This window comes from Eumetopias jubatus, unplaced genomic scaffold (genome assembly GCF_037043125.1).
Source record: "Eumetopias jubatus isolate StellerSeaLion01/CBP00866 unplaced genomic scaffold, mEumJub1_p1.0 scaffold_15, whole genome shotgun sequence".
Taxonomy (NCBI): domain Eukaryota; kingdom Metazoa; phylum Chordata; class Mammalia; order Carnivora; family Otariidae; genus Eumetopias; species Eumetopias jubatus.
Window position 1 is genome coordinate 58,368,316 of NW_028274821.1, and position 10,417 is coordinate 58,378,732.

General features: G+C 54.3%; 1 protein-coding gene across 2 annotated transcripts; it reads left to right on the forward strand.

The window, feature by feature from the left end:
* Positions 1-1,738: 1,738 nt before the first annotated feature.
* Positions 1,739-9,785, forward strand: DNAJB5 (DnaJ heat shock protein family (Hsp40) member B5). 2 transcript variants are annotated; one of them, XM_028115188.2, is made up of 5 exons: positions 1,739-1,901; positions 2,742-2,886; positions 5,239-5,483; positions 8,634-9,235; positions 9,368-9,785. In XM_028115188.2, the coding sequence occupies exons 1-5, from the start codon at positions 1,739-1,741 to the stop codon at positions 9,599-9,601; spliced, it is 1,389 nt and encodes a 462-aa protein (XP_027970989.1). In that variant the 3' UTR covers positions 9,602-9,785. The 2 variants fall into 2 exon arrangements, with proteins under 2 accessions (XP_027970989.1, XP_087874871.1); XM_088018745.1 differs by lacking the exon at positions 2,742-2,886 and having other exon boundaries at positions 1,815-1,901.
* Positions 9,786-10,417: the final 632 nt, after the last annotated feature.

A 10,417-nucleotide genomic window follows, 5' to 3' on the forward strand; every position in this document is an offset into this window, starting at 1 on the left:
CTCACCCCCATCCTGACCTCCCACCCCTCTCCTTCTCCTCTCCCCTCCCCTCCTCTTCCCATCCCCCTCACCCCATCTTCCCTCCTTCCTCTCATTTCCCTCATCCCACCTTTTCTCCATCCTCTTCTTACCCCACGTCCTTTCCTTACTTCACAGCTCACACCCCTTTACGCCTGGGATCACCACGGTGAGCACTAGAAAGAAGGCAGAGAATGGAGAATATGCAGACCTGACCTCAGGACCCCCTAGATTTCTCTCCTGCTCTGCTCTGCTCTGCCCTGCGGCCCAGGTACTGATATTCTCCAAGCCTCAGTGTCCAGCTCTATTCAGATTGCATGAACTCATGGGTATCCAAACTGTTTCTGGGAAATGGCAAAGAAAGAGAGGTGAGAGCTTCTGCCCCGGCCCTTCCTTTGTCCTCAAACCCCCCAAGAATTCCTTTCGCCTCCTCACCCCCAGATAACCCCCTCCCCACCCCCGCTGCCTGTAGCACAGATGGGCCTGGGAGACAGTGACGTGGGCGCCAGGCACCGTGTCTGTTCAAGCGTCGGCTTCCGCTGGCTACCGCCTCCGCAGCCCTGCCTGCTCTGAACAGCGGGGACACTAGGGCTGAGATTTAATGGGGGAGAGAGGGGGTTGGGACTGAGATGTGTTAAGGAAATCATGTGGAGCGGAGATGAAGGGTTAAAAGGGGAAGTTAGGATAGGAGAGATCATACGAGTAGATAACGGATTAAGGATAGGATAAAACAGAAGATTATGGGGGTGGGGGTGAGGGTGGGAGTGGGAGTGGGAGTGGGAGTGGGGGTGGGGGGGAGGCAGGAGATCATACCCAGCCAAGAAGAGGGGAAAGAAAAGAAGTGGGCTAACATTTGGGAATTCAAGGGGGAAGTAGGATGAAAGATTACAGAGAGAACGTTAATGAGAATTGTGAGGTTGCTGAGGAGGGGCTGCTCACAAGGGAGCTGGGATGAGGGGATTATACAGAGGATGAAAAGGGGACTCACAAAGGAATTAATGAGGAGGCACTAAACCTGGGGAGAACTACCAGGTTACAAAGGAGAAAGCAGAAGGGTGCTTAAATTCCACATGTCTATCGGGGTCTGTTTTGCTAGGTCATCTCAGGTCAATTCCGGGTCAAGATAAGGTAAAGCTGAATCAGGTCTAAGCTGAATCAGGTCTGGGCTGGAAGTCCACAGCTCCGATGGAAGACAGGTAAGAAGGGGTGACCTTTTGACCCTGGTCGAGGGACTACAGCTCTCAAACCACACTATTCTCTCCCCCTACCCTCCTAAACGAAGAAAGGAAAGAATGCCCAGAGTCACCGCCAACTGGTAGGCAGTTTTCCTTTAAGGCTGCCTTTGACGTTAAACAGGTTCCAGAAGGTTCTCCCGGGATTCGAGCGGTGGCCAGTACGTCCCACCTTCTCAAACCCGAGATTGGACTAATATAGTTGCCCCCCAGTCTCGAGTCTGAGCCCCACAGACCAACCAATAAAATCAAAGGGCGCGTAGAGTCGCCGCCCTCTGTCCCTTTCACCAATGACACAACGAGCTAGCGAAGAGGTGTGGTTGACTGATCCCAGAGTGCACCAATCAGACCGACACCAATCACTGCCCGGAATGTGTGCGCGTGTGGCCGGGTGACAGGGGCGGAGAATGGGCGGCTATCACCAAGGCACTCGTTGAAGACTGTCCAATTACAGCGGAGGGTGAGCTGAGTGACGGGCAGGCCGCGCAATGGGCGGTGCGGAGGCGGAGCCGTGGGGGCGGGTTCCCCGGCCCGCTGTCTGCGGCCGGCGGGCAGGCGACTCCTGTCCCGAGTGGAGGCGGCGGAGCCGGAGCCAGGGGAGGGGGCAGCGGCTGTCTGACGGACCGCGGTGGCGCCCGCAGCTCCTCACTGGTGAGGGCACCGAGCCAGGACTCAGGGGTCCCGGGAGCGGGGGGCGTCGCGGAGCCAGGGGTCCTGGTGTAGGGGGTGGGTGAGATGGGGGGGGCGCTGGCACACTGAAGGCCCATCGTTTCTTCTGCCGTGGTGGTGCGGGGACTGGGGTCTGCAAGGTGCTTGATGTCTGCGACCCTCTAACGGGGCAGCCAGCGTCTGAGCTGGGGGGGAGGGTCGGGCCGGGTCGGATTGGGTTCCGCGGGCGGAGGCGTTTCTGAGCCAGCCCAGCCTGTCAGCGTCGGTGACATCACCGACCACCCTCCCCCGCCCGAGCCCCCTCGCCTCCCTTCCCCTCCTCTCCTCGCCGCGCCTTTTGTCCCGGGCGAGCTCGGCTCTGCCCCGCCCCTCCCCGCCCATCTGCGAGGGAGGAGACTCCGGGTCAGTGACTTCATTGAGTAGGTTCTTGGGGATTGGGGTCGGATCCTCCCCGGAGAGAGAGGAACTCACTGCCTCTCAGGCCCTCACAATCACACCTGCCACAAGTACACAGGCTGCCACTCGCAAGCACACGCTTGCCACTGCCAGCCTTACTGTCACACTGCCATACAGCCATTCATACAGACATTGCTGCACCTGAGAGCAGGTGGCCGCTGGACCCTCTTCCTTCACTCTCCACACCTGGGGATCAGGTCTAGCTCCTGCTGCACCGGACAGGCCTTGCTGGGCAAGTGCCTCTGAGAACCTGAGGAGGTGGCTTCCTGAGCTGCAGCTTTCCAAGCAGGCTCCAGCGGAGCGATCAGAGGTGAGGGGCTGGGCTGGGCATGTTTAAGCGCACAGTGCTCTCCTGCCCATCCCCAGCAGCACCCCCACTACAGGCCCGAGGAGCTTTCCGGAGCTTCCCACACTTCTGGGGAGAAGACTTCTTAGCCAGCTTGATGTTTAAAATTCAGCTGGAGCCCTTAAAACTTCGAGCGTGGACGCTGAATGGGTTTGTAAAGTTCCGGTAAGTCCCTCTGGAGAAAGGCACTCATATCCCTACCACGTCAGATTCTCCACATCACATCCCCCTTCATTGCCTACCATATCATCCTTATCTCAGCCCCATTACATGTAAGAACCCTCCTTCTACCTCACCCTCACATTTGAATGAACTGCACCCCTTGTCATTCATCTCCTATACCAAACCCTTCAGGCATCCATCCATTTTCCAGACATCTTCTCCAGTATTTCAACTCTCTACATCTCTCCCTTTCAACCCATTGGTAACCCATTTTCCACCTCAGTCGTTTCCATTTGTCGTTCCTTGTCTCCTTCCACCAGTACTTCATTTTCTGTATCAACCATCCCCCCTCCCTATACAGGCCTTCTTGCTATTTCTCATTTTTCATTCCTGCCTCTACATGAACATCCTCTTCATTCTTCTCCATCCAAGGTAGTGCCATGCCATGGGACTCCTTTGTCATTCCAACACGTGGCTTGTGGGTATGGGGAGGGAGGGAGAGAGGGAGGAAAGGAGAAAAAAGGCAGTTCCTGAAAGAGCTTGCCCTGTGTCTGTGGAGACAAGAGAAGTGTAGGTCTAGAACGGTTATCAGGTGAGTGCCAGGAAGGAAGCTGGCCTGATGAGGAGGTAATACAGGGACAGCAAGAGGAGGGTGGGAGCATTGGCAAGCTGTTCCACTTGCCCTCTGCCTAGAAGCTGCTATGGTTCTCTGGGGGCACCCTCTTGGTGTATTAGGGTTCCTTTCCAGTCCTGGGGTGGCGGGGAGAAGGTGTGGGCTGAGGCAGAGATGGCAGACCACCCCCAGTTCCCTCTCAGACGGCTTTTACTGTTGCTTCCGAAAATGGCTGCCCACCCCCAGATGCTCTTCTCTCACTCTTCCAACCCCAGCTTCCCCCACCAGGCGTGACATGCTGGTAGGGGGAGAAGGGGGGAGTACCCGCCTTTATGGAGCCTTCTCTTCATCAGAGTGAGGTGACTCCCAGAACCATGAGTCAACTCAGCCACCTGCAACAGGCCCTGTGGTGGCAGGAGCTAGGGCCATTGTCCCTGCCTTCCTGGGGCCTTAAGGCCTCCCCTTACCCATTACAGCCCTCACTCCTGCCAGGAAACCCTGTATACCTCACTGAAGCAGTCAGAGGCAGAAAAGCAGGCCTCAGCTGTGGCTGCCAGCACAGGACACTGCTAGAAAGACTCTGATTCTCTGGGCTTTGGTAGGGGTTGGCCAAGCCTCTGAAGGGCTAGAGAATGGCTTCTGGCCATCTCCCCAAAGAGACCACCTACAGGAAAGTCCCCTTCCCTTCCTACCTACCATGTAGGCAGTGGTGAAGGGAGATTAGGGTGGAAGAATGAGAGCCCTGTGTTTCTCCCTCACAAAACAAATACCCCTGTATCCAGCTTAGAAGGAACTATCAGAGGAGTGTGGGCCTGGCTCTGGGCCAGATCCTGAACCACTGGGCAGGTGAGAAGGAGGGACTGGTAGGGAAGGTATTAAGGAAATGGTGATTAGTGCCTAATTATTCTAACAACTAAGGTTAAGAAAGGGATGCCCAGGATGCTTTTGTTCACTAACACTAGTGCTTAGGTGGCACAGATGTGTCTTCATACACATTTTGTGTGTAGACACTGGGAAATGAGTAAAGAGAACTATTGCCCTGGTTGGAGGAAGGACAGTGTCATTCCCCTGCTAATAAGGGAGTTAGAAACAGCAGTTTCCAAAGGCTGTGAGTCATCCTCTGATCTGAATCACACGTGAGGCTTAGCATCGTCTGGAGAGCAGGGACAAGGAGCCTGGGGTCTTCACGAGCGGAGAGGACTCCAGGCACCTACACCCTGACTCAGCCTGGCTGGCCAGGACAGCTGGCTAAAGACCCGGGCCTGTCCCTAGTCCTGGGCCACTGCCCCAGTTGCCCTTAGCCCGGGCACCATGCCTGAGGCATGGCGTAAAAGACCACGACGCTCAGGTGACCTCACCCAGTACACTGATCTTTGCCAGCTTCTGTGTGTGGGCCTGTCAGTCCATGGTGCCACCTCACGCAGCAGGGCCTCTCAGGGGTCCTCAGTCTGGCCCAGGGACCTGGGCCTTAGCCTAGCCCCTAGTAGGCCACAGCCCCCAGCTTCCTGCTGGGAAAATCCAGGAGCTGACGAAAGAATCACAGAATCCTAGAATGTCAGAGCTGGAAGAGATCATCTAGTCCAAACCTTTCATTTCACTGATGGGGAGACAGAGGCCTACAGAACAGGCATGACCTGCTGAAAGTCACACAGTGAGTCACTTAGGGATCGCAAGATCATCAGGAGCAGGGCTGGGTCAGGAGGGAAGAGGGGCTTCAAGGACTGGCCCTGGGTTTCTTTCAGAAACAAGGAGACAAGTGCCGGTCCAGTGGCTGTGATGGGAAAGGATTATTACAAGATTCTTGGGATCCCATCGGGAGCCAACGAAGATGAGATCAAGAAAGCCTATCGGAAGATGGCCTTGAAGTACCACCCAGACAAGAACAAAGAACCCAATGCTGAGGAGAAGTTTAAGGAGATTGCAGAGGCCTATGATGTGCTGAGTGACCCTAAGAAACGGGGCCTGTATGACCAGTATGGGGAGGAAGGTAAGAGGGTAGGGCTCCAGCCTGATCCTGGACCCCGTCCTTGTCTGGGGTGCTGGGTAAGCCGGTTCTCATAGCAGGCAACTGGAAGCTGAGGAGGGGGTGAGGGAGGCAAGTGTTCTCAGCACTGACACCCAGAGGAGAGAAGAGACCACCCACTACCCAGCCTTGGCTTACCATAGCTTTCCCCGCTTCTCTCTGCCTCTCTCTCTCCTCAAATTCAGGCCTTAGAGACATCTGAAGTCAGGAGCAGAGGCCTTCCCCCTCCCTCTTTTCCCTCCCAGCCTTATTAGTCCAGCCTGAAGTCCCTGCTGCTCCATTGGCTGATAGGGAAGGTTGGGGAAAAGGAGTGTGTGTGGCTTGGTGGTCTGAGGACAGAGCATTTACATTCATCAGCATAAAAGTCTGGCCCTTAAGCAGCCTGGGAATTAACCACTGGAACTCTGATATGGAGAGATGATCTTGCCCACTTCAAGCCAGCAGAATGGAGGGGGAGCTCTGCCTCCCTGAGGAAGTGGCAGGGATCCAAGGATGGCAGGGGAACTGCTGCTGGCAGTTTGCCCCCCTTCCTGAAGTAGCTGGTGGCCCGCACGGGGTGGCAGGAAAGGCCCAAATAAAGCCTCTGAGAGGGCGGCCCCTCCCAGTACATCCCACAGGCATGATGTAGCTGCTAATTCTGGGCCTGCCCCTCAGGGCCGCCTGCCACCCGCCAGCCACAGGCACCTGTCAGGCTATATTAAGAGACGTTGCCACAGCTGAGGACTCTCCTTCCTAAGAGGAACTGTCCTTCCTGCCCAACAGCATCTACCTTTCTTCCACATTCTCCTCCTCACTCTCCCGACTCCAGCCTCAAAACTAGATGGGCTAATGATATGTACTGTACCTGCTACAGAGTAGATAGTAGATAAGTGCTCAAAAGAATGTTCTTTTCCTCTCCTCCTTGCTTTGTGTCTCTGTGCACCCCAGTCCTCCCAACCACCTCTTCTCATTCTCCGTGCCACTAGTTCCTTCAGTTTTTCCCTGCTCACCTACTAGACTTGCCAGCTCCCAGATTCACAGACATCTGCTGGAATCCCCAGTGTTCTCTCAGCTAAGACATTTTTCTCCCTGGGATGGAGGGGTGGGAAGAGGGAAGCAGTGCACACACCATGCCACCGTGTGACCTGTCTAGGAATTGCACTCTTTTCTCCATTTGGCCTCACCTTTGTTAGCTGGAGAGCTACCCAGAAACTTCACCCCTCCTGCATGACCAAGCCTAAGTGAAGGACAAAGCTCAGTCTCTAGGCCCAGACACTGGGTTCTACTGTTGATCTACATCCCAGGAGGTCTCCAAAGAATGCAGCACAGCCTTAAGGAGAAACCTGGGGCCCCGGGAAGGAGAAGCAGCCTTGAAAATGTGGGTTATATTTCTGTCTGCCCTGCCTCCTCCCCAACAGCCAGCCAGCAGAAGTGTGCACAGACTCTCTGCACAACCCTGGCTGGGTACAAGTTGTTCCCAGCTTGAAAAAAGGGTGGCAGTGGTACAACAGGGATCCCTACAGAGAAGCTTCCCCTCCTGTTGTTACCAGTCCAGCCTCCCTCTCTCACTGAGCTCTGCCAAGCTTCTTGAACTCACCTAATAATCAGACCTTCAATAAAAGGAAAGAACAGACCCCAAGTCTCAGGGGAGGGATGAAGAGGCAGCTGCCACAAGTCTGTGAACTGCCTGCCACTCGGCCTCTCTAATGCAACCCAAATCTGTCCTTGTGGTCCCACGAAATAAGAAGCTAATTTAATTTAGGCTTAGACTTCCACAACCAACGGAAGTTCGAGATAAAAAGCCTCAAAGCAAAGAGTCCCTTTTCCCCTAGCCTGCACCCCACCCATGAGTCTACACATTCTAGATCATTTCTCAGTGTTAACGCCCTCCCTCACTCCTCACCCCATCACCACCACTACCATCCCCCCATGGAGGCTGCCTCCAGCAATCTGAGTTCCTTAGACAGGACCTGACTGGTGAGAGAGCAGCTAGGGCCACGACCGCAATGTGCCAACGCATTCATGCATTTTGGTTGCTCTGACATCAGGTATGGGGTGTGGGGCTTGGTGTTGTACAAGTCCAAGAAGCTCTATTCCTATTTGTATTCTATGTCTGTCCAGTGCATGAATGGCACCCCTGGAGTTGTACAATACCATGAGCTCTGAGTGTGGAAACAAAGCATTTGAACACTTTCTAGAGAAAAAGCTCCTCGGGGTACCTGGGTGGCTCAGTCGGTTAAGTATCTGATTTCAGCTCCAGTCATGATCTCAGGGGTCCTGGGATCAAGCCTGCTCGTCCAGCCCCCTCATCCAGCCCCTGCGTGTCCAGCCCCCGTGTCCAGTTCCCCCACCCTACCATAGGGCTCCCTGGTCAGCAGGGAATCTGCTTGTCCCTCTCCCTCTGCCCACCGCCCCCCCCCCACTCATGGGCGCACGTGCTCTCTCGTGCACACACACTCTCTCATATAAATAAATAAAATCTTTGAAAAAAAAACAAAAATAAAAATAAAATTAAATAAAAAGAAAGAAACAGCTCCTCATCTCCAAGCCAATGAGCTTTCCTGCTTTTTTGGGCCCTCCTGATTTCCCATTTGGATAGGAGTCAGGAAAAAGGGGAACTACACTAGCAGCACAATGAGAGTGGGCTTCCTCCTGGACTGTATCCCCACCTTATTTGGGACAGGTCACTTACTAGCTTCCTGTATAGTTAAATCTATCCAGTTGCCTCTTGCTCTGTGCGTCTTGGGAGATAAAGATTTAGGAGTCAGGTATGACTGTAATGTGATCCCAGGCCAGCCACTTAAGGCTTTGTGAGACATCTTTGGGTCATGGGGACATGGAAGAGACTACAGGACTGGAAGTCCCATCCTCCAAGTCTTCTAGCCTTGGCTTTTCTACCTCTTGGGTAACTCAGCCTCTTTGAACCTCATGATGCGCTTTATTATTAAACATATAATTAAGAATAGAAATTAATCTTGTCAGAGACTTTTCTTACTCTATTTTGCCAGCCCTCTCTATGGGAGTTAAAGGTGGCTTCTTTCTCTAGGCCCATGAACTAGGAGCTAGAGGGCAGGGGGTGGAGATTGGGATGGGGCCAGGACCAGCCACATTATCCCTAACTTCTCCTCCCTCCAGGCCTGAAGACCGGCGGTGGTTCATCGGGTGGCTCCAGTGGCTCCTTTCACTACACCTTTCATGGGGATCCCCATGCCACCTTTGCCTCCTTCTTTGGTGGCTCCAACCCCTTCGATATCTTCTTTGCCAGCAGTCGGTCCACTAGACCCTTCAGTGGCTTTGACCCAGATGACATGGATGTGGATGAAGATGAGGATCCATTTGGCGCCTTTGGCCGCTTTGGCTTCAATGGGCTGAGTAGGGGTCCAAGGCGAGCCCCAGAACCATTGTACCCTCGGCGTAAGGTACAGGACCCACCTGTGGTGCATGAGCTGCGGGTGTCCCTCGAGGAGATCTACCACGGCTCCACCAAGCGCATGAAGATCACAAGGCGGCGCCTCAATCCTGATGGGCGAACTGTGCGCACCGAGGACAAGATCCTGCACATTGTCATCAAGCGTGGCTGGAAGGAAGGCACCAAGATCACCTTTCCCAAAGAGGGTGATGCCACACCTGACAACATCCCTGCTGATATCGTCTTTGTGCTCAAAGACAAGCCCCATGCACACTTCCGTCGAGATGGCACCAACGTGCTCTACAGTGCCCTGATTAGCCTCAAGGAGGTAGGGCCTGGGTCAGGTTGTTGTGTGTGTTGGGGAGGGGAGGGAAAATGGGCACATTCTTTCCTCACTTCAGTCTTTTCCTCCCTTCCCACTCTACCCCACCTTTTCCTCACTCTGCCTCATTTTCCCCAGGCGCTGTGTGGCTGCACTGTGAACATTCCCACTATCGATGGCCGGGTGATCCCATTACCGTGCAATGATGTCATCAAGCCAGGCACCGTGAAGAGACTCCGTGGGGAGGGCCTTCCCTTCCCCAAAGTGCCCACCCAGCGAGGAGACCTCATTGTCGAGTTCAAAGTTCGCTTCCCAGACAGATTAACACCACAGACACGACAGATACTTAAGCAGCACCTACCCTGTTCCTAGGCTCTGCCCTAGCCAGCCCAGAGTCTACCACAGCAATACCCCCTACACTCACTCCACCCAATGTGCACCCAGCTTGATGTCCACCGGACACTGGCAACTTTTTCTAAAATGAAAAAAAAAAAAAAAAGCCACTGGATTTTCAGGAAAATGTTCCTGTCCCTGACCCCTTTCAGAGCTGGGCAGCCTTGGGGAAGTGGGTGGGAGGTGGGGAGAGCTAGCCCAGGGGTCAATTTTCATGTCACTAGCTTTGAATCCAGTTCCCATGACAGTGGCTGGAGAGTGACCTGAGTGCTACTTGAAGATACCGAGATTCCCTGTCTATGCCTGTAAATAGCATGTCCTCTTTCCCCTCTCAGCTTTGGGAATACCTCTCCTCTCCCTTCTCTTCAGCTTCCTCCTACTGGGGGACAAAGAAGATAGAAAGGACACTGCTTCCCCACCCCCGCCTCACCCCTAGGTCCACCATGTCTAAAGTTAATGCACACACATTCATGCACACAAAGCACTCACCTAGAGCTATTTGTGCCTCTGCGGAGTTGAGATAGGAAGGGAAGGTCCGTAACCCATGAACCGGGCCACTGAGCACGAGACACTTTTCATTTGGGGCAGGAAGGTGAACAGGGCCCTTGGCAGCCTCCCTGAGAGCTCCCCTACCCAGATCCCACAGAGCTGAAAGTTCTGTCCTCCCTGCTGCTCTCAGGAGCGTGCAAGGGTGGAGGGAGGGGAAGAGGGCCTGCTAGTATTAAGGCTAAGAGGTAGGGGGCAGGGTCCATCTCCCAGCCTTCAGCAGGAAGGGAAAGGGCTTTGGGGTCAGGT